This window comes from Patella vulgata, chromosome 5, assembly GCF_932274485.2.
Source record: "Patella vulgata chromosome 5, xgPatVulg1.2, whole genome shotgun sequence".
Lineage (NCBI taxonomy): Eukaryota > Metazoa > Mollusca > Gastropoda > Patellidae > Patella > Patella vulgata.
Genome location: NC_065883.2, coordinates 53,828,703 through 53,854,704, shown reverse-complemented (window position 1 = coordinate 53,854,704; position 26,002 = coordinate 53,828,703). Strand labels below are relative to the sequence as shown.

The window sequence follows — 26,002 nt, the reverse complement described above, 5'->3', positions numbered from 1 at the left end:
TAATTGCTTAGAATTGATGTTGTCAATAATCGATTATTTTAAATAAATCAATTTCTTCAAGATATAGTCTAATGTTCGATAAAAGAAGTCATCTCTGTGGCAGTATGTATCATGTCAGACCACTATTTTCTTCTTTGTGATATCGCTTTTATTAAACTTTTTGTATTTTGTTAGAAGTTCTTTATATAGTTCTTTGTTTACTATCAGTTTTAAATGACAATCAGCAGAACAGATGTACAAAATTGGTTATCTAGATCAGACACACTTTTATCACTATGATCAATTTTTTTTGGCATACTGCTACCACCTAAAATATGGGTGGAGCTCTTGTATAAACTAATATATAGGTACCAACATTACAGGTAGAGAAGTTATCCAGCCTATAGTTATATATTTACATGGCATCAATTTAAAACTGATTTTATTCAATGATACACCTGTATTCAATTCTTTAAATTGTCCCGTCTTCATTAGCCCAGTCAGAGCAGAACAGTAGGACGTTAAACCCCATTTCAATTTATCTCTTTTTCTTTAAATTGATATGGTCAATGGTTATAGGAAACACTTTTTTTGACAGGAAAGGGGCCAAGTTTTTGCTGCCTTAGATGTGATAAATTGTTCCCATGTATTAGTTCGACCTAAAGCAGAACTTAAGAGACGGCTGCTTGAGATGATGCTTCACTCTTGTACTTCTGATATAACTGAGTCCGGTAAGAAAAATGTGGAATTTGGTAAATTAATGTGATAATACAGTCACAATAGTTGTGTTGTAGAGCACTCTTAGCACTGGCTTAACAAATAAAATGACTTAGTGTCGGCTGATTTTTCAAGTCTGATTGTCACTTGTTAGGTTCTGACAAGGAAAGGTTTTGTTCACCTTAGTACATGTAATACTTGGAATTTGAAGAAGAGTATGGAAGATTCTTCCTGTCGCATATCTTAGTCTTAATATGACAGAAATATTGCGTTACCTTCCATTTGGGGGAACATAGCTCGATAGTCACATAATGGGAAAGTTTTGTCAGAGGAATATGTATTTTGTAATATATGATTTTCATACTGACTTTAAATCCTATAAATTTCTATTGTATTAGTTCAAGCTATTGTGACTCATACAGAGAATGCTTTACAACTAATACAGATAGTTCATCACTTTATAACTGATGATGAAGAATCTATGGATATGAAATATAGTGAGAGGGTGAGTAATGTGTAAATGATCAATATTCAGTAAGAATTTGATTTTAAAAATAAAGGATCGTAATCTTTTAGTGAATAAAATATGTTTAGAATAATCATTTATTTCACACATTAAGGAGAAAATAGTTGTTTTTCCTATTATTTATTCCAATTAAAATAATAGACCCTACAGGTAATTTGTTCTTGTTTGTTTTTCTTTATATTTTACTCCACTTTTATTGGGTACAAAAGTCCCCAGACTTAGGATCAATAACTCACATGTTTATAATCCAAATAGACATTTCCGGCTGCCCAAAATGGAACAAATAGAACAACTATACATAAATCAGTTAACAAATAAAACAGCACATAAAATAAAGATTGAAAAGAACAAAACAATACATAAAACAGCGAACTAATTAGACAAACAAATAGAATAACAAATATATAAATAAGACCAGCAATAAGTGATATCAGGTGTTCCAAAAAGAGGAGGCATTCCCTGTCTGAAACTATGGTTTTCTTGAATTCTAGTTATTATATTATTAGTAATTATTATATATATATATATATCTGTTTAGTTATTAGAGGATGCTATGTCTCTGTTAGATGTATTAGGTGTATGGGATGTTGAGTTAGCTAGTAGGTGGAAAGACATGGTACATCTAGGATTGAGTATTTTACTCTCTTTTGCTAAACATCCTACTCTAAATGTAAGTATCTATCTACCAGTTCAATTACTTCAATACCATGACTAAAGTTTGACGATGAGCATTTTCCACATAGGTTAAATTTAAATAGAGACTTCAATTTGATAGATAACGACTTGGAACAAAATAACTCTGCTTTTAACAGGTAGAATGTTCACATTTGGTGTAGATGTTAACTGACAGCATTCGATAATGAGCATTTTCTCCTTAGAGATAAACAATTTGATTGGCCAAGTCTTTGGTGCACAATAATTGAGATAGAATGTTCAAAATTACTGTAGATTTTTGTTGGGTGAATATCTTGACCAAGTTCGATGATGAGCCTTTTTTGCTAAGGCTATTCAGAACTAAGCAATTTTATTGGTTGAGATTTCAGAACATGATTACTTTGATTGTAACTTGTCGAATATTTTCATTGCATCATTACCTTGACAAAGTTCGATAATGAGCATGTTCTGCACTCAGGATATGTAAAGATACGCAATTTGATTGGTATAGAATTTGGAACACAAATACTCTGATTCTAATTCAGTGAGAGTGATGAAACTTGGTGTAGAACCTCATTACAACAATATCCTAATTAATTGTGGGTTTGTTTTTTTTCAGCTATGTTCAGTAGCAACAGTTAAACTTCATGCCTTGGTACAAACTAAACTAATCAGTAGTTCAGCTGAAGCATCATTTCTTATTGGTTCATTAAATTCTATGATATTACAAGCTGTACAAGGTATGTATTCACACATTTACTTGATTTAACATTCCACACTTCAGTTCTTCCGACCCATTAACTGTATTATCCAGGGCGTATATTGGTGTATTTTCAAACAAAACAAGAATTTTCTTACATTTTTACAGTCTACCATCTTGATTAGCCCAATTGAAGCAGAAAAGTAGGATGTTAAACCCCATTTCATTCATTCTTATATCTGAATAAGTATTGATATTTTGGTGGTCGAAATTACCACAATTGCTTGTGGATGCTCTAGAGGCTAAAGTTAATATCCGATTGACTTTAAATTTATTCGCAGTGTTTAAGGTCATGAGACGAAGAAGCCTATTGATTTTCAGCGATTTCCGATAATTACTGCCAGAGGTATGGCCCTTGATCACTTCAAAAAATCTTGTGGACGCTCTAGAGGCTAAAGTTAATATCCGATTGACTTTAGATTTATACACAATGTTTAAGGCCATGAGACGAAGAAGCCTATTGATTTTCAGCGATTTCCAATAATTACTGTCAGAGTTATGGCCCTTGATCACTTCAAAAAATCTTGTGGACGCTCTAGAGGCTAAAGTTAAAATCCGATTGACTTTAAATTTATACACAGGGTTTAAGGTCATGAGACGAAGAAGCCTATTGATTTTCAGCGATTTCCGATAATTACTGCCAGAGTTATGGCCCTTGATCACTTCAAAAAATCTTGTGGACGCTCTAGAGGCTAAAGTTAATATCCGATTGACTTTAAATTTATACACAATGTTTAAGGTCATGAGACGAAGAAGCCTATTGATTTTCAGCAATTTCCAATAATTACTGTCAGAGTTATGGCCCTTGATCACTTCAAAAAATCTTGTGGACGCTCTAGAGGCTAAAGTTAATATCCGATTGACTTTAAATTTATACACAGTGTTTAAGGTCATGAGACGAAGAAGCTTATTGATTTTCAGTGATTTCTGATAATTACTGCCAGAGTTAAGGCCCTTGATCACTTCAAAAAATCTTGTGGTCGATCTAGAGGCTAAAGTTAATATCCGATTTACTTTAAATTTATACACAGTGTTTAAGGTCATGAGACGAAGAAGCCTATTGATTTTCAGCGATTTCAGATAATTACTGCCAGAGTTATGGTCCTTGATCACTTTCAAAAATCTTGTGGACGTTCTAGAAGCCAAAGTTAATATCCGATTGACTTTAACTTTATACACAGTGTTTAATGTCATGAGACGAAGAAGCCTATTGATTTTTAGTGATTTCCGATAATTACTGCCAGAGTTATGGCCCTTGATCTTTTTGAAAAATCTTCTGACGCTCTAGAGGCTAAAGTTATCATCCGATTGACTTCAGATTGATACACAGAGTTTAAGGTCTTGAGATGAACAAGTATATTGATTTTCAATGAATTTTTATGACTTGAACAACTAAATCCATGATGTTAAAAGTTTTCTATACTAAACATTAGCATGGGGCAGAACTTTATAAAAACCAAACAAATTCTAATGGTTTTCTGATAATTACTTAATTAGTTGTTACTCTTTATCAGATTTTAATGTATTATAAATGTTTAATTACCGAAAAAAGTAAAAATATGCGACAACTCTTGTTGACTCCCCGGACGATTTAGCTGCTGTGGGCGTATGTTTCGTTGTCTGGTTCTTTTTTATTGCGTCAAGATTCTACCCCCGCAACCTCTATCATCAAGACAGGTAACTCTGTTACTCAATTACAATTCTTTCAAATTCATATTGAGTCTTTAAAATTGTTTTTGATTTCAGACAATACAGACAACTATTCGTATTTAATACCAGTATTAAAAGCACTGATAGATAAAGCCCATGAATTGATGAACCTAGATAATTACCTACCTAATCTACCTAAAACCAACCAGAGTCCAACTTTCTTTGATGATTTTAGAACATATTGTCACTCGGAAGAATGGAGAACATTTGTTTCTAGTTATGTAAGTACATAAGATGTTAGAAAATTTTGCTTTACTTCGGTGTTCGTTGGTAGTGTTTGGTACTAATAAATTTTTCTCTTTTTTTTCTGTGCAGTACACATATTGTTATCGCCTTTGTCTGTCATCTGTCCGTAATTTCTTGTGACTATTGTGCAGGTCAAGAGTTGTATAACACTCCTTTTCTTAAAATTGTGTTTTTTTAAATTTGTATTCTGTTTTTGTCTATCTTCAGGATTTAAATTATCTGTACTTTCAAATATTGTTTTTTTTTCTAGATTAACCCACAGATGCATCATTTTATGGAGTTAAGTTTTGAAGAAAATAAAGCTAATACACGAGAATTTTGGACAGATTGTCACGAAGCTATGATGATAAATATTCATAAACGTAACAGAGAAATAGGTGACAGTAGATTAAAATTTCAGGTACTTGTATAATCACATTACATGATGCATAGATAATTATTGAAAAGTGCAATATTGACATTGAACATTCTACAAACCCAATGTAGTAAATTAAGAGTTTGTAAATAGAACAGAAATGAAATGGGTTTAATGTCCTACTTTTCGGCACCGACTGGGCTAATGAAGACAGGCATATGCAATACAGTGTGCTATGAGTGGAATTTTGCCCTGACATACACTTATTTCGAATTCCATTGTCAAAACTTTTTTTTTTGCATGTTGCCAGTGTGTAAACATGTCCTGTTGAAAAATCCCATCCGAACGAGTAGATTAAAATTTCAGGTACATGCAACAACAATAAATACAATACTGAAATAGAGATTATATTACATGATGGTAAATAGTAGTCTTACTTGTGCAGTGTGAGTCTCATGCAAAAACATGTAGACATATTAAAAATGATAAGTAATTTATACCTTACTTGTAGTTGATGAATTACAGATTCCAATTTCAAGTTTTTACTTTTATATTATTTGGTTATATTTTTATAAATTTTAGAGTCAAATTATTGATGTATGTAAATTAAAATCTGCTCAAGAACAAAAACGATTCCATAACGTTACTGCTCAGTTACGCAACCAACACTTATCTACCATACGTAAGTGGAGAGCTACAAAACGATTTTTTACTGGAGAACGAGGTGCTTGGATTGAAAGGTAAGATGACTTATCAATTATTTCTTATTAGAGAATACTAGCACAAAGCGGCAAGGCAGTTGGCAAAAATACATCATCTATACTAATGTCCAAAAGAAAGTATACACACTAACTGACTAAATTTTGTTTAAATCAAAAAAATGTGATAAAACTACACTGAACATGTCTTGTGCGTCCAAACTCAATATTTCTAAGCAAATAAATGGCAAAACAAATGGACATTGTACCCAAATACCGCATACAATGGAAAAACGACTTTGTTTGAAGCAGGACAAAATGCACAGTGTATACTTTATTTTGGACATCAGTATATATAGTACATGACATGAACAAAAGTAAACATTTCAGGCATGATGCTTTTGATTTATTAAAATCACCTGTTTTTAAGGTTGAAATCAACATGGGTAAATGAACCAGTTATCTGTTGATATCATTACATTTTACCTCTCTACCATATTTCAGATCTCAAGAGGAAATACACTGGAAACTGTCTAACCAAGAAAACTTTTCACGTATGAAAGTGAAATTAATTCAGAATTATACATTTGATTCACATAAAGGTGCTAGTAGTCAGAGAGATAACACAGGTAGATGAAATACATTTATTACATCATACAATACCATAAATACTAAATTTCCTTTCACAGTAAATAGGTTTATTTTCCTTAAATTCATGATGTTGTTTTCTTGAGGCTAATTCATTTGAATGTTCTAGATTCAATTTCTTTCAATCCTACAAATGATGTCGATCAAGTAAACCAGTGACCAGTTTGGATAATTTGAAGACTCTGGAATGGAAGGATTCGTGACCCACCAAGTTTGTTTTCACTGGACAATAACATGTGAAATTATTCGTAGCCCACAGATTTATTTTGATTCATCATTACTATATTTAAGACAATGTGGTTTAAAATTGTTCAAAAGAGTAATCACCCAAAGCAAATAAGTTCGTTAAATATTTGATTTTTGATGTCTTGATAATTTTATACCAGTTTTCCTGTCCAGGGTATACATATATATTTATGGTAACCAATGTAACTTATTAATTTTCATCAGGAATGACAGAGGCCGAGTATCAACAAGAATTACGTAATTTAAAGTTATCTAAAGAAGCTCTAGTATCTAAAGAAAACATAGCTGATGATGCACTGGGTGATGAAGATTGGAATGTTATCAGCTCTTCAAGGTATGTCTATTAGATATGTAATTTCCATCTATTTTAATTATCATTTGTCAAGGCACCAATTAGTACATGTTTTCCCAATTTGCTTGTTAAAATGTTATCTCACACTTAATTCAAACGTCACAGCCATTTGAGAAGTGACCACAGTCTACCTTCTTGTTTGGGGGATTGGATGGCTGAATGGTTAGCGTGCGCGCGCTGTATCATAAAGTCTGTCATTGAGTCGACTGGCGTGGTTTTGAATCCCCGGTTGTACGTGACAAGGAGTAGGGTCGCCTGTCCAACCATTCGTGGGTTTTCTCCGGGTCCTCCGGTTTCCTCCCACTGCTAAAGACCCCTATGCGCAAGCGAATTATTGAAATAAAATTATACCATATGTTAGTCCCGAAATGACCTAGTTTGTGTCGAGTGGACGTTAAACCATATCTCTCTCTCTCTCACCTTCTTGTTTAATTAGTCTTCAGCTATCTGATTGGTTGATCCGTGTGGTTGATCCGTTGAAACAACTAGTAAAACTTCTAAGTTTCGACATCAACACCATCTACAGGGCACCATAGCATTATCAATTTATCTATATAAAAAAATAAAAGATTTAGGTGTGTATGTATGTGTGTATGTTTGCCCATCAGGCTTCATCGACAAGCTCCACCCTCACATATGTGGTTCAAATTAACAGCATGACCCCATGAAGGTTTTAGGCCATCAAATTTGGGCCCCAGTCGGATTGGGCCCTGGGAGGATTGGGTCCCAGGTATCCTGCTAGTTTAAGATAATTTCTTACAAGTCTGTTTAAATGAAAACCATGCTATCCATGTTCATGTTTATAATTTATAGCACAGCAAGTGAAGAATTATCAGGAAAAGAGAAATTAGTATTTTCTGAAGATTGTGTTTTAATCACATTAGTTGAGATTATCAAAGGTCGTCTAGAGGTTACAACAACTCATGTCTACTTTTTTGACTGTAGTTCAAATAAAACAGAAGGTTTGTGTCATATATATTTTAAAAGCTTAAAATTTAATTAGTCTGTGTTGATATTATTTTGTGAGATGAGAATATAATATACTGAGCGCCATGGAAAACGCATCACTTTTTTTTCCCAAATATTTTATTACTAGGTGGTTTTGTATGTATAATATTATGCAATACTATGAACTATTGTTTCACACAATGCTCCCAAACGCAAAAAATATCGGCCTGTGTGCACAAAAAAAAATTGCACAAGATGCACATGAAAAACCCAATATTCACGTGCGGAATTGTGTGTGAGCCTTTTAAAAGCATGTTTTCAACTTAATGTGCAGTACATGAACTGTGAAACGTCAATCTGTCGTAATTTGTTGTTGGACATGTGAAGGAATCGAGCCAGAGATGCCGAGACTTACTGAAAATCAACGGAATGAAGCCATGGGAATGTCCAGGGCTGGCATGTCTACACATGCTATTGCCAGACACTTCAATTGTCATCAGTCCACCATTGTAAGGTTGGTGAAACGTGTTCGAGTTACTGGATCAACACGTGACCGACAACGTCCTGGTCCACAACGCGTTACAACCCAGGCTCAAGACCGCTACATCCAGGTCACTCATCTGCGTGACAGATTCCGCCCAGCGACTCGAACAGGTGCAGCAGTCGTCGGAAGACAAGGACCAGTAAGTGCCAACACCGTAAGACGTCTAAGAGAAGTAGGACTTCTTGCACGACGACCTTATGTTGGAGCTATCCTCAGGGATCATCACCGTCAGCGGCGTTTGATATGGGCTCAAGGTCACCAGACATGGAGAGGAGTAGACTGGCAAAGTGTGCTCTTCAGTGATGAGAGTCGCTTTCATCTTTATCACGCTGATGGCCGTCAACGTGTGTGGAGACGTCTTGGGGAACAGTCTTCAAAACGAATCGATGGGGTGGGGGAAATGTAATGGTGTGGGGAGGCTTCACATTTCATCACTGGACCGCCCTACACATTTGCAGGGGTCGCGTTAATGCTGTAGCCTACCGTGATGATGTCTTGCAACCAATTGTTGTTCCGATGTTTCGAGTGCATCCACAACTTCAGCACTTCCAACAGGATAATGCACGTCCACATACCGCCCGTTTTAGTATGGACTACCTGGCTGCTAACAACATCAATGTCTTGGACTGGCCAGCCATGTCTCCGGACATGGCACCGATAGAACATGTCTGGGATGAGATTGGACGCCGTCTGTATCGGACACCACAGATGCACACCATTGCTGCTTTAGAAGCTGCTCTTGTCCAAGAATGGAACAATTTGCCCCAGGCCTTCTTTCAAACATTGGTAAATTCCATGCAACGTCGATGCACAGCGTGCGTAAGAGCCCGTGGAGGACACACGCGCTACTGACATATATGTCGTACTTTTGGTTTTGACCCCTCTGACTTTGTACCGTTGATTACAGATTAAACATCCATAAGTGTACAAATGTGTTGTTAATGATGTGTTCCCATTTGAATATTGTTCACAATAAGAAGCAAAATAAATAAGATATGTTTACAGGATCATTTTGTTATACGAAAAACTAAGTGATGCGTTTTCCATGGCGCTCAGTATGTAACCATATAAAGTATGTTCCATCAGTAATTGAAATGATAGATCAGACTCAAAGAGCTTTAGCTCCTTTTATTAAACTGATCAGTGTTACTAATTATTGGGGGCTGTGGGGGGGATGGATGAGCAAATGGTTAGCGTGTGTGTATTATATCATAAGGTCTGTCATTGAGTCAACTGGCATGGTTTGGATTCCCCAGTTGTACGTGACAAGAAGTAGGGTTGCCTGTCCAACCTCGTTAGTTTTCTCTGAGTCCTCTGGTTTCCCCCCACTGCTAAAGACCCCTACGCGCAAGCGAATTACTGAAATAAAATTAAACCATGTGTTAGTCCTGAAATGACCTAGTTTGTGTCAAGTGGATGTTAAACCCTGTTTCTCTCGTTACTAATTACTATGTTTCATCGACTGGCAATCTATCTTATTATGTTGCATTTTTTTCTTGTAACTCAGTAGTTAAAGTCAGTATTCATCAGCTTTAATGTTTTATTCTGTTTTAAATTTTGTATATGATCATATACTATCCTTTGAGTTTTATCTTATTATTAGGAGGTGAAGATTTTAAATGGGCTCTAAGTCAACTGAGAGAAATACATTTCCGTCGCTATAACTTGAGAAGAAGTGCCTTGGAGATGTTTCTTATTGATCAGACTAACTACTTTCTTAATTTTGCTGAAAAAGTAGGTGGTATTTGTATTGGTCAAGATCATAGATATTTTTTTAATTGGAAAAAAATCTTTTAATGCTTTAAGTGACAGAAATTTGTTAAAAAAAGCTATGTACATATTTATTAATAAACCTTGTTTTGGATAGTATATTTCTTGTGGATTTTTATTTGTAGTCTGTGAGGAACAAAGTATATAGTAGAATGCTAAGTTTACGACCACCTAATTTGAATTATTATGGAACCCGATCACCAGCTGAATTATTGAAAGCTTCAGGACTAACACAGGTAAGTAAAAGATAAGATCTTGTTTTTACTGTATATAAAAATTTTACAAACATGATTAGACATCAGAACCAATCTGCACAGGTTTCAAAAGATTCCTTTTGCTAAAACAAGGTTTACATCACTTCTTCAATTTGTGTAGACAGAAAGAATAGTGCTTTCTACAGAAGCTAAAATAAATTAATAATATAATAATAATAAATAATATGTCCATTTATAAAGCGCTATATCCACAAAACATGCTCATGGCGCATAATACACAAGTCTCTAATAATATAATTTAAACAGATAAATTTTCAAGTCATGTACTTTCTTTTCTAAGTTAGTATTAGTTTTGTTGTGTATATATATACATATATGTCAGAGTTTGCTGATATAATATTATTATTTGTTTTTGTTATATGTATTGTTTTATTTCAGGACTAATTTTTATACGTCCACATTCATAATGTGGACGTACTATGCTGTCGCCCCTGTCTGTGGGTGTGTGTATATATGTATGTGTGTGTGCCTGTGGGTCGTCTACAGGGCACAATTCTTTATGGATTGTCTTGAAACTTTGCATACTTATTCCTTATACCATAAGGATGATACATATTGTATTTGGTGCATTACCGACCCCCTTGGACAGAGCCACGCCCAATTTTTGTGTGTCTGTGTGTCGCCCACAGGCCGCAATTCTTAACAGATCCTTTTGAAACTTAGCATACTTATTCCTTATACACTAAGGATGATCGCTGGTTTTCAAATTTTGTTGGAAGCAGTGGAGTCATAAGAGGATGAACCCTAGAGATTAGATGTCTTCAACGATCCTGGATCCTTATCAAATTTGCTCAACATCAAGTTTTCCTTTCAGATAACTTGCAGTTGTGACAAAGGTGCTGTGTGGACATATTCCACGCTTTACGTGGCTATCATACTATCTTATTTATTGTATTTCATGGTTTTATTTCATACCTTGTAATATTGTGAAGCATCTCTACCTGGAGACACAAGTGAAAGTGGGGCCATATAAATTTTATAATGATAATACTAATAATTCATTCTCTAGTCTGTGTCAGCAAGATATGTATGGTGTATATAATAATATTCATAATATTCTATATCTATTATTTTTGTATAGAAATGGGTTCAGCGTGAGATATCAAATTTTGATTACTTGATGCAGTTAAATACAATAGCTGGAAGAACATACAATGATCTTAGTCAATATCCAGTTGTGAGTATTTATATTATTATCAAATAGTTAGTTATTTATATGAATAACAGATTGTGAATAAAACGTTTTTAAGAATTTTACACTATCCAGTTTAAGTTACAAGTTAGTTTGTTTTGTTTAGTTAGATGATCAATACATTATCGTTAACATTTAAAGACATATATGAAAATCATTTCACCTTTTACGTCAAATTGGAAATCTATATAGTGGGGCATAGCCGTCCCAGAATTCCCTCAAGGCTGCTAGTTTTGTGTGGCTTCTCCCTTTACATTGTTGATGGAGACCCAAGTACAGTAAAGGTCTCTGATGTACATAGTCGCAATTAGACATCCCAGAAGAGTCACCACCCTCTTTCATACATTTCTCTATTACAACAAACATTATAAAAAATTTAATTGTTTTGTTGTACAAATATTTTTTTTTTTTCCAGTTTCCATGGATATTAAGTGACTATGTTTCAGAAACACTTGATTTAGAAAATGACGATATCTATCGGGATTTATCAAAACCAATGGGTGCTGTAAATCCTAAATTTGAAGCAGAGGTCCGAGAAAAGTAAGAGATTCCTGTTGTTAATTTGTTTACAATTAAAGGCATAAATGTATTTTACATGTTTTACATGGAGCACCTTCCCTCAAACCATGACCATCTGGACAATAACACCGTGATTAGAAAAAATATCAAATGATCTGGTCTGGTTCAAACAACAAAAATTGTGAAAAATGCTATATAGACTATCATATTATGGAATTAACAAAGTACTGTAGTTTATTAAAATATGTTTACATGGTATATATACTATTCAAAAAAAGTAGGGGATATTTGATTTTGGGGGCATAATACTAAAATATGCAAATGACTACGAAAAAAGTCACTATAGAACCTAACAGAAGAAACATTTCCAGTTACATGTGACGCCCAAACGCACCAATAGCTACCGCATGGAATGCAGGTGATGCTTGGGATCATCATGGGGGTCCAACCCAAGATTTGCACGACTCTGACTTTGAATGTTACAGTCATTGTGGCATTGAATTCCAGGGTGGAAACATCAGTTTAATTGTTTTAGTGACCAGAAAACAAATTTTGATATGCGTCGGTTTACCCAAAATGAAAGGTTACGTGCCCTTGGCATGCTACAGATCGGCACAACACAGGCGGTTGTTGCGCGGACGATGAATGTTTCTCAGTCTGTCATAAGCAGGCTATGGTCCAGATACCGTGATACACAATCTGTACAGGACAGACCACGCTCAGGTCGACCAAGGGCGACAACTCAAGCCCAGGATCGATTTATCCCTACCTTGGCCTTGAGAAATCGTGTCATCACAGCAAATCAGATCAGCGCTCGTCTTCAAACAGACACTGGTGTGAGAGTGAGTGGCCAGACGATTCGGAATCGACTGCATAGGGGTCACCTTCGCGCCCGACGTCCTCGCGTGATCCCTTGTTTGAGAGATCATCACATTCAGGCAAGACGTCGTTGGTGTAGGGATCGTCAACACTGGGATAATCGACGCTGGAGCAATGTGATGTTTTCAGATGAGTCAAGGTTCACTGTTGATTTTTTGGACAGACGTAGGAGTGTGTGGCGTCGTCGAAACGAGCGCTTCCAAGACGTTAACGTCATCAGACATGATCGATTTGGGGGTGGTTCTGTTATGGTGTGGGGAGGCATCACTGTTGCTCGAAGAACGGCTTTACATGTTGTTGCAGGGCGTGTTACAGGCCAGTACTACCGGGACAACATCTTGGCAGTCCATGTTGTGCCGTTCGCACGACGTCATGGCCGCCGTTTCATCTTCCAGGATGACAACGCAAGATGTCACAGGGCCAGGATCGTTACAGGTTACCTCCAACAACAGAACATCACCACATTACCTTGGCCAGCACTGAGTCCCGACCTCTCCCCCATCGAGCATGTCTGGGACATGCTTGGACAGAGGTTACGTCAACGTCAACAACGTCCTGCCAATGTCCAAGAACTTGCTGCTGCGTTGCAACAGGAATGGGACAATCTGGACCAAAATGACCTTAGACGTCTCATTAGGAGTATGCCACGTCGGATCAATGCTTGTTTGGCAAACAGAGGAGGATTTACCCGTTACTGACTTGGTTGTGGTGCTGTGGTAACTTTGCTGTTTGACCCCGGGTATCATTTTACCCTTATAATGGTCAGTCTGTGCCTTACTTAGTCTAACGATCATTTGGAATAAATCGATGAATGTGAACTTCATTTCATTTTGTCATTTGTTTCTTCGTCAGTTTCATTAGGTGACTTTAATAACACTTAAAAATCAAATATCCCCTACTTTTTTTGAATAGTATATAAAGAGTTTGTCTGCTTTACCGATTACTATTTATGATATAGATATGAAACATTTGAAGATCCTACTGGTAGTATAGAGAAGTTTCATTATGGTACACATTATTCTAATGCTGCTGGTGTTATACATTATATGGTTAGAATGGAACCATTTACTACATTACATATACAACTACAGAGTGGCAAGTAAGCTTATTATATATATATATTACATAACAGAGTAGCAAGTAAATTAAGTATAAAACTCAGTTTCGAGTAAGTTAATTACATATTACAATATGTATTTGTGTAGGGTAATTCATAGGGGTGGGTGTGTACCAGTTCAATTACTAAATGCCATTAAACAATTTATTTTTGACACTGTTTATTTGGTATTGTATGTTTTCTATATTTTGATCAGATTTGATGTTGCTGATAGACAATTCCATTCTATACATGGTAGTTGGATGTCTCCTATTGAAAATCCTAATGATGTAAAGGAACTTATACCAGAGTTTTTTTATTTACCAGAATTTCTCGTAAACATGAACAGTAAGTGAGACACTGTCATGTAGGAAACATGGTTTCATTTAATCTTTTATTTCAACTTTTAATAACCGTTGTGTATTTTGCTGCTGCTTGTAGTGGGCTTGTTGATACTTTTCTGAATTTAATTTAAAAAGCTTTTGGAAATCTTTCATTTCCAGATATATTATGTTACCTTGACCGAAGAGTTTCTGCTGTGCTGTCAATTTAAATTATCTAGTGAAATCATTTATTCTGTCACACACTGTCAGACTTAAATTTTGAAAAAAATATTTCCATTTGGTTTGAAATGATTATAACATGATTCTGAAACCTGATTTAAATTAGACTACCGGTGAGAACTTTGCTTGAAAAAAATTGCATTTTCCCAATCAGAAATAAAGAACTCTTCGTCTTGTTCTCAAATTGCTAATGATAATTAGATAGTTTAGTATTATGTATGGTAGTTTATGTAATTAGTATTAATACCGTATGACAGGAGTATATGAATGGATTATTTTATGTGACATATTTATCTATTTGTCTAGATTTTGATTTGGGTAAACTACAGTTAAGTAAAGAGAGGATCAATGATGTTATTTTACCTAACTGGGCTAAAACACCGGAGGAATTTATACATAAACACAGACAGGCACTAGTGAGTTACTATAATGCATTCTTTTATAAATCTGAGTAATTAAGTTATAAATTTTCCTGAAGTTCTGAGGCCTTTTTCACAAAATCTTAAATTAAAATGAATGCAGGCTTTTCACTGGCTAAAATCTATACTATGATTTTAAGTGCACATCAAATATATACTTAGACGATATAGAAAAAAAAAGAATTTGTTCTCAGATACTGCTGTGTCACTTTAAAAAGACCACATTTTTTCAAAAGATAAAAACTTCCTCATCGATTTCCATGTATTCATATTGAGTCTCACGTAATCAATTACCGTGATGACTCATAGAAAAAATGACAAAATTTTGTAGATATGAAATTTAGTACAAGACTTTGTTTTGTTTGTAGGAATCTGAACATGTGTCTAGAAATCTGCACAACTGGATAGATTTGATATTTGGATATAAACAGAAAGGACCAGCTGCTGTAGAAGCTGCAAATGTCTTTTATTTCTGTACATATGAAGGTAAGTTAACATATCTCTCTCTTTATTATAGAACAACATTTCACTGATTGAACTATACAAATATTTATTGTTTATTTCTGTACTGGTTTGAATAAATAAGTATATTATATTTTAACAGGAGCTGTTGATTTGGATGCCTTAAAAGATCCACAAGAAAGAAAAGCTGTAGAAGGAATGATCAATAACTTTGGTCAGACACCAACACAGTTATTAAAGGTAATAAAATATTGTCAATGTACATTATGTATATATAGCTAGGATTTTTTTTATTAAAGGACTTCGGAGGGGTTGTTCATTAGGCTATAATTTCAAATATATGACATAACGCTACAGTGACCCATGTTTCTGGTAGGTAAATTAAGGGGCCTTACCAGGACTCACACTCACATGGGGTTAATGAGGTACTTGATATACAATCTATTGTGTATACAGGTACAGTATTAATATCTTACATAACCATTTAACTGTGCATGAAAGAATGTTCTTACATCGATAGTCCGTAAGAGAAAGTTTGTTTCTAGTGTGTCCACCGCTTTAGTAATCATTATTTTATTTCACAGGAACCACATCCTAAAAGAATGTCATTTGATGAAACTATTAGTAAAATCTACAAAAATTCCAAACCACTTAATATATTCCATTTTGTCAAAGATTTAAAACCATTCTATGCTTCGGTAAGTATGATGTATGAAAAATAATATGCTTTGTTGTGAATATTCCAAAAGAATAGTTTTCATTAATTTTGTTATATATTCAACAGTTATAACACATAAATCATTATTGCCCAATAGTTGTGTGTAAATTTATGGTGCCAATTTTCTAAATTTTATTGAATATTACAAATCAATCATATTCTGGTTGGATGAGATTAGTAGACTAAGTAATTTTGGATTGTCATACTACAGTAAGTTGGTATGTGATATCACCAGGAGTGAAAAAATAGCATAGAGTTGGAATAAACCATCTAAATGTCCTCTTGATTTGAAAGGTTATATTCATTACTATAAAGTACACTGACTATACACACACTTTTAAATTGTATTACAGGTATCAAGTGAAACTGATCCGTTAGTATATATCCATGTTCCAAGAAGTCAAGCTAGATCTATTATACAACATGGTGCTTCAGATAATATGGTAAGATGAATATAATATCTTTTGCTAAAATGAGGTTAAAAATCTGCCCATAAAAAAATTCACCCAACACTAATAGGTGGCAGTGGCTTGTTTATATATTTTGTTGTGGGTATCGGAAATTTCCAGTTCATTATATCTTTGTATATGCTGAATTAAATTGAACCATTGATGAACAGATTCAATTTTATCAAGTCAAAAACTCTCAAAATTTTAACCTATTTTAAGTAATTACTGGACTACAGCAAAATAGTACACGGTTTACTAGATTTTTGCCCCAAGTAACACACCTTCAATCCGTTTTACAAATTATTTTTTATTTTTGACCTTCATCAACCCTTACTGCCTAGTGAAATAACATTTTATTTTCTGTGAAATGTTGCTTCCGTTTAAACATGCATTATGCAAGAGCTAAATATGCCTATCGCAGGTCTTTCTGCCTTAAATGTTATCTAAATTATTAAAAAGACATTAATTAACTTATCAAGACCATAATCAACTCTTGATGCCATCCTTAGTCTACGATATTTAGTGGATTTGAATACATTTTGTAATGGATGATGTAATGTAAAAATGGATAATTGAGATTTTGTTTATTATCGTACCAACGGTAGCAATCAGGATCGAGGCTAGTCTAAAATTGAATCGGTTCAGAGTGGAGCAATTTGACTTAAATTTTCAGCTTATTCTATTTTCATTATCTATTTTCTAACTATTATAGCAAGAACTGTCAACTCTTTATCTAATCTTAACTAATGCCCCTTTAAATAAATGTTATTTCTTATGTTATTTTGAAAAGTGATAACTTACAAATTGTCTGTAGTATCGTATGTGTAATTAGTACTTATTTATATATTTAATATTTTTTATAGGTAACTGTAACAGAAGATGGTATAATAGGAGTACATGGTTGGTTACCGTATGATAAATCTATATCTAATTATTATACATTTGAACAAGATCCATCAATGCTCAATCTAAAGTGAGTTTATTTAAAATATATTTCTATAAATAACAAACGATCTTCATTTGTATGATTCAGACAATATCTAATTTTTCACATTTTAGTTCCAGCTAAATTGTAATCAAATTGGGTATATAACATTTAATTTGAGTGTCTTGTAAATGCTCCCATTTCCTACAAATTAATTAAATATTCAACAACTTATCATTTTTCTTTTAACAGAACAAAGAAACATGTAAATGGAGCTTTTGATCCTGGTTTATGTATAGAAGCTAAGTTATTTGTTGTATCACATGACTGTAAGTTATTATTTAGTGGTGGACATTGGGATAATAGTCTACAAGTTTATCTTATCACTAAAAACAAGAAGATTAATCATATAGTTAGACATATTGGTAAGTATGTTATCATTCAAAAATCAACTATCTCTCATAGTCTTTTTCATGTCCATTTGAATAATCATCAACTTTGATCAACGACATTATAATAGTTTCACATTAATTTAATTAAGTCAATTTCCCATTAATTAGTGGTCACCATTAATTAACTATATATAAGTTGTTGTTAGATATTGTTGTTTATCACCTGATAAGAATGATACTGGTGAGATAGAAAGTGTTTTATCACGGCCTCCTTATTTTCATTTTATCGACTTCTGTTGATATAAAATTTTCTATTTATAAATTATGTTGTATATGATATATTATAGATATAGTGACATGTCTAGCGTTAGATTATTGTGGTAAACATCTAATAACTGGTTCTCGAGATACTACATGTATAGTGTGGGAGATAAATCAACAGGTATACATTTTTATACAACCAAGTTGTCGTAACCCTGTCTGTCCATCAGTTCATGATTTATTAACATTCTAGAAGTCGTAATGAGTAAAACGCTGGATCATTAATCAGGAGATTGGACAAAAACTAAGGTCTTGTGTACATGTCGGCATGCTCATAAAAGAACCCTTCAAATTTGGATATCAAAATAAAAGTAGACCGCTGTGATGTCCGATAAAAGTTTCCCTCATAACACACTGCATGATGTAAGCCCTGCTGTTGTAGCGAAGTAGGACATTAAATATTATATATATGTTTTGTTATAGGGTGGAATTAGTAGTAATGTATGTAATAAACCTATACAAACATTATATGGTCATGATGATGAGGTTACAGCTGTACACATATCAGTTGAATTAGATCTAGCTGTATCAGCTTCTAAGGTAAACCAATAATATTAATTTGATTAAATCTGTTCCTAGACAGAAAGAAATACCTATATAATTCATATAAATAATCCTCATATTTAAGTTTACAAGTCTGGCAAATTAGGTATGTTTCATTTCCTCCAGTCTGCCATTTAATGGTTAGTCTCAAACAACCAGACATAATATTATCTTCAGACTTGTCAGAAATATGCCCCCCCCCCCCCTTTAACATGGATTAATAGTAATACCCAGATGGGTATCCAAACTACCATGTGACTATCAGATAAGCATATGAATCAATTGTCGTTAATTTATAAAGTATTTTGTTGACAGGATGGTACTGTTATAATGCATACAGTACGTAAAGGACATTATATGAGAACATTACGACCACCATGTGAAGTAGACTATACCATGAATCTACCGTTACTAGCTGTATCTGATGAAGGACAAGTTGCTTTATATTGTAAAGAAGTTAATAAAAGCTGTACTCAGGTTAGTAGCTTCAACAGTTAGAATGTACAGTATCATATCAAAATTAATGTTTGACAATATGTGGAAAATCCTAATTAAGCTTTTATATAACGTATACACTATTGGAAGTTGACGCGTGGACCTTGACACGAGAACGTAGTGATGGATCTTGAGATAAGGAAACTAATGTATTTTGAGATGATATCATCAAATTATGTCTCATTTCAAAATTTTGACAGTTAAAAGTGACATCTTAGTTTTGCATTGGTCATTTCTTGCCTTTGCACTCATTTCCCACGAAGGCAATGAAGAACAAAAGGGGAGAGGGATTATTTAGGCTTTGCCTGTTTCATAATCCTAATATTCAATAAAATATTGTTTAGAAAAAAAAAAAAAAGCATAAGGGGTAGTTATCGGCTTCTAGAATTAAGGTAGACATTCCCTCTATTGATGGATTTGGTTTGATATCTTTCTTTTATACAGATGTGGATCTGAAACTTTCAGTATTAGTAATATGTTTAATTTTAGGAGAAACATACCTTACATATATTGTATATTCTATTAATTTCAGGAGAAACATACCTTACATGTATATTCTATTAATGGTAAACATTTGGTCACAGAAACATTGATGTCTGGTTTAGGTCACATGATATTAGCAGGAGAGCATCTTATAATGGGCGATAATCAGGGACAACTTATCATGAAACAGCTGTTCGGGTAAGTTGTACTTCAATAAAAGTGTAAAGTGTTTTACAGTACTTATTTATCATCTGTTTGTCCGTGGAAAATGTTCCCCTCAGATTTAGAAAATTTGTCCCCAAGTTTGTGACCACCAGTTATTAAAACCTGATTTGGTTTGTATTTCACTTGTGGAGTATACATCTGGAATATAATGATCAAAGGCAACCTTCACTTCTCATCTCATGTGAATACAAATCCACATATATATAAACTGTATCAAATCTATGAAAAACAAGCCAACAGTGAGGCTGATGTCCCCCGCCGAAATCCCCAAATAAATAGATGACACATATTAATTAATCGCACATCTATTTTTTTCCAAAGTATCAAGCAATCAAACTGATTATCAACTATAAACTAAGTTTCATCACTCTCTATCAGATAGAATCAAAGTTATCTTGTCCCAAAGCAGGAAATTGCTTATCTCTGCTTAGCTTTAGCTCAATATGTTAATCATTGAACTCAGTCAAGACGAACATCTACATCAAGTTTAAACATTCTACCTCAATTAGAAGAAGAGTTTGACCAATCAACATGCTTATTGCTCGTTGGCCTAAGCAAAAAATTCTCATCATCGAACTTAGTCAAGGTATTGATGTAATGAACTATATACCAAGTTTCATCACTCTCACTTAATTAGAACTAAAGTTATCGTGTTCCACTTCCAAAGCATCAACCAATCAAATTGGTTATCTCTGCTTACCCTAAGCAGAAAATGATCATCTTCGCACTCCATCAAGGCATTGACCTCATTAACCCCTACACCAAGGTTGAACATTCTAGCTCAATTAGAAGGAGGGTTATTGTGTTCCAAAGTCTTGGCCAATCAAATTGCTTATCGCTCTGCTTACCCTGAGCAGAAAATGCTCATCATCGAACTAAGTCAAGGTATTGATGTAATGAAACTATACACCAAGTTTCATCACTCTCACTTAATTGGAACTAAAGTTATCGTGTCCCAAAGCATCAACCAATCAAATTGCTTATATTTGCTTACCCTAAGCCGAAAATGCTTATCTTCGCACTCCATCAAGGCATTGACCTAATAAACACCTACACCAAGTTTGAACATTCTAGCTCAATTAGAAGGAGGGTTATTGTGTTCCAAAGACTCGGCCAATCAAATTGCTTATCGCTCTGCTTACCCTGAGCAAAAAATGCTCATCATCGAACTTAGTCAAGGTATTGATGTAATGAAACTATACACCAAGTTTCATCACTCTCACTTAATTGAAACTAAAGTTATTGTGTCCCAAACAAAGCATCAACCAATCAAATTGCTTATCTTTGCTTATCCTAAGCAGAAAATGCTTATCTTCACACTCCATCAAGGCATTGACCTAATAAACACCAACACCAAGTTTGAACATTCTAGCTCAATTAGAAGGAGGGTTATTGTGTTCCAAAGTCTCGGCCAATCAAATTGCTTATCGCTCTGCTTACCCTGAGCAGAAAATGCTCATTATCGAACTTAGTCAAGGTATTACTGTAATGAAACTATACACCAAGTTTCATCAATCTCACTTAATTAGAACTAAAGTTATCGTGTCCCAAAGCATCAACCAATCAAATTGCTTATCTCTGCTTACCGTAAGCGGAAAATGCTCATCTTCGAACTCCGTCAAGGCATTGACCTAATCAACACATACACCAAGTTTGAACATTCTAGCTCAATTAGGAAGAGAGTTATCGTGCCCCAAAGTATCAACCAATCAAATTGCTTATCTCTGCTTACCCTAAGTGGAAAATGCTCATCTTTGAACTCCACCAAGGCATTGACCTAATAAACACATACACCAAGTTTGAACATTCTAGCTCAATTAAAAGTTATCGTGTCCCAAAGCATCAACCAATCAAATTGCTTATCTCTGCTTACCCTAAGCGGAAAATGCTCATCTTCGAACTCCATCAAGGCATTGACCTAATCAACACATACACCAAGTTTGAACATTCTAGCCCAATTAGGAAGAGAGTTATCGTGTCCCAAAGCATCAACCAATCAAATTGCTTATCTCTGCTTACCCTAAGCGGAAAATGCTCATCTTCGAACTCCATCAAGGCATTGACCTAATAAACACATACACCAAGTTTGAACATTCTAGCTCAATTAGGAAGAGAGTTATTGTGTCCCAAAAAGTGTGACGGACAGACAGACGGACGGACAGACAGACAGACAGACAGACAGACAGACGGACGAACCCATTTTAATAGTCCCCTGCTTTCTTCGAAAGGCGGGGGACAAAAATGTGTACTATATTGTATATATATATTGCAAGCTGAATTTTAAATGGTTTACTGTATTAGGGCATTGAAAAGAGTATTCTGGTTAATGTATGCAATTTATGTAGAATCACCATTACCAATTGGTCTATGATTGAATTTAGATTAATTACATTATATATTTACAGATTAAAAACAATCACCACAATACCATTATTAGTGCCTATAACATGTTTAAGTGTGACCAGTGGTAACAGTCATCTATTAGCTGGTCTTAAAGATGGTAAACTCATTATTATTGGTCTGAAGGGAAAACAGAAGAGAATGTCCATATTTTAAGAATTAGTATATATTGTTTATAAAATGTCTGTTGTGTATAAATGCTGATGTAAATACAAGTAGATGATATATTCTGTTAGTTACAAAGTGATCTCGTCAAAATCTCATTAAAATATAGATCTTGGGTTGAAATTGTTCTCTGTCCTTTGTTACCATAATTATATGCTTAAACTGAGATCTGAATTCAAAGTTATTCTCATTATTAGTGTAATGTGCTGGTATATGAGTAATGTTCTGATACAAGTCTGTGTATATATGGTTAAAACATCATTACAATATCAAGTCTTTTACCTTGACTGTATTAGCTATGTAGCTATGAATCTTATAAATTTGTTTGTTTGACCTGTTATAATATATCTATAATAATGAAGGTCAGTGAAATAAAAAGTGCTATAAAATATTTATTTAGTTTTTGCCTAATTGCTGGGACTGAAAGGGGAGACATAAGACAAGTATAAGATGTGTATTTTAATGAGTGTCATATTATTGTTAAGAATACCGGTACTAGTGCCTTTAGAAAGTATTTTATATATGTTTACACACTAGGCCAACTATAGTTTCTTGTTATATATTTATTGTATTATTATAATTTTAATATCTATTTCTACTAATTACAATGAATGAATATTTTTACAGTTACAATAAAAACTGTATGTACATATTAGTATTTTATTTCTCAAATAGATTTAAAATATTTTTAATTATGTGACATAGGCATATATGTATAAACTAAATTATTATCAATAAGTAAAACTAACTACAGAAAAACCACACAGTATAACAAAATTAAATAAGTTACCTAGTTAATAGAAGTTTTGGGTGTGAATGTATTAGGTGTATAAAAAGTTCCAAAATTGTTCCTTCCACTTTGTGTCTTTGAGCAACTCTTGACTATTTTCCCCATTTGTACAATTTGAAACAGTCATTGTTGAACTTATTTTTTTTAAATCAAAAATATTAAAATCTCCATTCATAATTAAGAAAACTTAAGATTATAGAAATAGGTTTGAAATTAGTTTAAAGTAAGAAGTCTTTGTTTGCTGCACGAAACCACATCTTAAAATCAAACTTTATTCTGGTATGTTGGGACTTAAGGCAAGGATAAATGTTTGTTAATATTAGATTATGTGTGATCTTGTATATAAATGTATAAATTTCTTACATACATGTACTTATCATTACTCGAACAAAAGAAAAACCCTGCATAATTCTCATGTTCTTATAGATTTTTACTTTTCATCTTAAGATTTTTTATTATCTCAAGTTAGTGCAATAATAAAGATATATTTAACAGATAATTGAATATCATTTCTCATAACATAGGCCATTTTTTAATTTGGGTAATATCTAAGACACTGAATTTCAAACAATATTTTAATTCTTATTTTGATTAGAAGTTTGTTTTCTGTCCGACGAATTACAATTAATTGATATAAGGTGAAGCAATATTACAGAATTTACAATAATCCTTGAAAATGTGCCATTGCAAAAAATGTTCAATTGTGATAATAATTTGTGTGAAGAATGACACCCAATCTTAGAGTGATATTAATGTAGTTGGTTCAGTGTTGTGATAAACACTATTTATTGTGACCTCTCTTTTATGAAAACAAACATATCATTTGACTGGTATAATGTATGACAAAAAGAATATTAACAAAAAAATGTATATCAACACATGACATCCCATTATTTTAAGGTTCAAGCACTATACTGTATAAGTACCTTGCCATTGGAAATAAACCTTTTTGTTTCAGAAAATTAAGCAAATTTGGTTTGTTTACTTATTTTATTGTTATATTTTGTTCACCATAAGTTATAACTCATCTAACTTTATTTAAGACAAATCAACACATAAAATCCAAGGAAATTCACGGTTTCATTTTTGACTCAAATAATGGGTATGCACTACAAAAATTAACACATTTAAGAAATTGAAGGAGATAGAAGTGCCTACAATTCCCTAGTTTTATTATAGACAGAGAATAGTGTGGTCTACTTTGAAAATAGATTGTTCACAAAATGAAAATAAAAGATTGATGCATGTGCTGAAGAATTATTATTACTGTTATTATATATTTTATACTAGAAAACTTTGTTTCATACAATACTACTGCTGTATTATATATAATTGGAAAAACTGTATATATTAGTAGAGAGTATTTATATTGTTGTCGATCTTACATATTTATTTAGTTGGATTAAATAATTATGAAAAAAAATTACATATGATCAATGCGAAAATATTTGATTACACCTGATGTGTTTAGTTAAACGTCTGTCTTTTGACTTAGGATGACTCAGTGATAGCAAATTTTTGGAACGTCTTTTCTGACTGAAAAGAAAACATAACTCGATGCAGATTTTTATATTTTATTATCTTTCTTGTATTGGAAGACATGTAGTTTGAATCATACACAAACTGGATGTGGTGTTATAAAATTAACAGTCAATTGTTGTAAATAAAATGCCAGGCATAAGGCAAAATAATGAGTATAAAAAAAAAAAATATGATGGCACCATCACAAAGTTGTTAGAAATAAACATAAAGGTAACTTGCATTCCATATAAGTGGGGTTTTTTATACAGCAGATGAGATCTGATCAAATCAACCCCATATTTATTTACCAAGCCTTCAGTTCTCTCTCCCCTTTATTATGCTAATTACAATGTGTTCAGTTATTGTACTTATCTTGGTACATATTGTCTGTGTTATTGTAGAGGAAACCTTTGTTTTGAATTATATTATCAACTTATTTTATATCTTATTTGAATGTAAATAATTCTGTCGTGCATTGGTTGCCAACATCAAATTTCTTTATTTTGTAGACGGGGAAAGTGTTTTTAGAAAATGTTACCATCTTGATTCTGTAGTTATAGAGTGATTTAACACAAATATTTTGTAATTACATGCAGTCAATAAAGTCAATTATTGTGATATTGCCTATAATGATAATATTGTATCTAGTCGAACATCAATACATATAATATATACACAGTAATCTTAAATAAAATTGAATCATTAAAAGCAGTTATTGTCTTGGTTATCCTATATGATTTCCAATCATTAGTTATGGCCCTTGATCAATTTTCCATGATCATTAAACCCCATTTCATTCACTGTGCATGCTCAAGAGGCTAAAGTTACCTTACGAATGACTTGAATGTTAAGAAGCCTATAACAACTTTTGATTAGGTAAATTTATCATCAAATTACCAGTACATATTTTGCATAATAAATATTAGCACAAGGAACCAAATCTACCTTTATATTTAGCGATATCAAAAAAAAAAATACAATTGACCAGAATTGAGATGTCAGAATGAAGTCATTGAT

The 26,002-nt window shown here is 33.4% G+C and overlaps 1 protein-coding gene across 1 annotated transcript; it reads left to right on the top strand.

Annotated features, from left to right (window-relative positions):
- Positions 1-5,301: 5,301 nt before the first annotated feature.
- LOC126822664 (neurobeachin-like protein 1) lies at positions 5,302-25,692 on the top strand. The gene is made up of 23 exons (XM_050551652.1): positions 5,302-5,313; positions 5,530-5,687; positions 6,150-6,274; positions 6,744-6,873; positions 7,705-7,853; positions 9,987-10,117; positions 10,279-10,389; positions 11,510-11,605; positions 12,036-12,160; positions 13,977-14,117; positions 14,332-14,462; positions 14,984-15,093; positions 15,465-15,582; positions 15,701-15,798; positions 16,143-16,256; positions 16,630-16,719; positions 17,589-17,698; positions 17,903-18,075; positions 18,390-18,484; positions 18,787-18,903; positions 19,222-19,383; positions 19,934-20,082; positions 22,515-25,692. Exons 3-23 carry the CDS (start codon positions 6,202-6,204, stop codon positions 22,663-22,665), a joined length of 2,574 nt encoding a protein of 857 aa, XP_050407609.1. The 5' UTR covers positions 5,302-5,313; positions 5,530-5,687; positions 6,150-6,201; the 3' UTR covers positions 22,666-25,692.
- The last annotated feature ends 310 nt before the right edge of the window (positions 25,693-26,002 follow it).

What these genes read in the sequence shown, in the direction of transcription:
- LOC126822664 (XM_050551652.1), top strand. Translation starts at nt 6,202, where the DNA reads ATGAAAGTGAAATTAATTCAGAATTATACATTTGATTCACATAAAGGT. An exon ending in ATAAACACAGACAGGCACTA is followed by an intron (nt 15,094 to 15,464) that starts GTGAGTTACTAT and finishes TTTTGTTTGTAG; the next exon opens with GAATCTGAACATGTGTCTAG. An exon ending in TTAATAAAAGCTGTACTCAG is followed by an intron (nt 19,384 to 19,933) that starts GTTAGTAGCTTC and finishes TATTAATTTCAG; the next exon opens with GAGAAACATACCTTACATGT.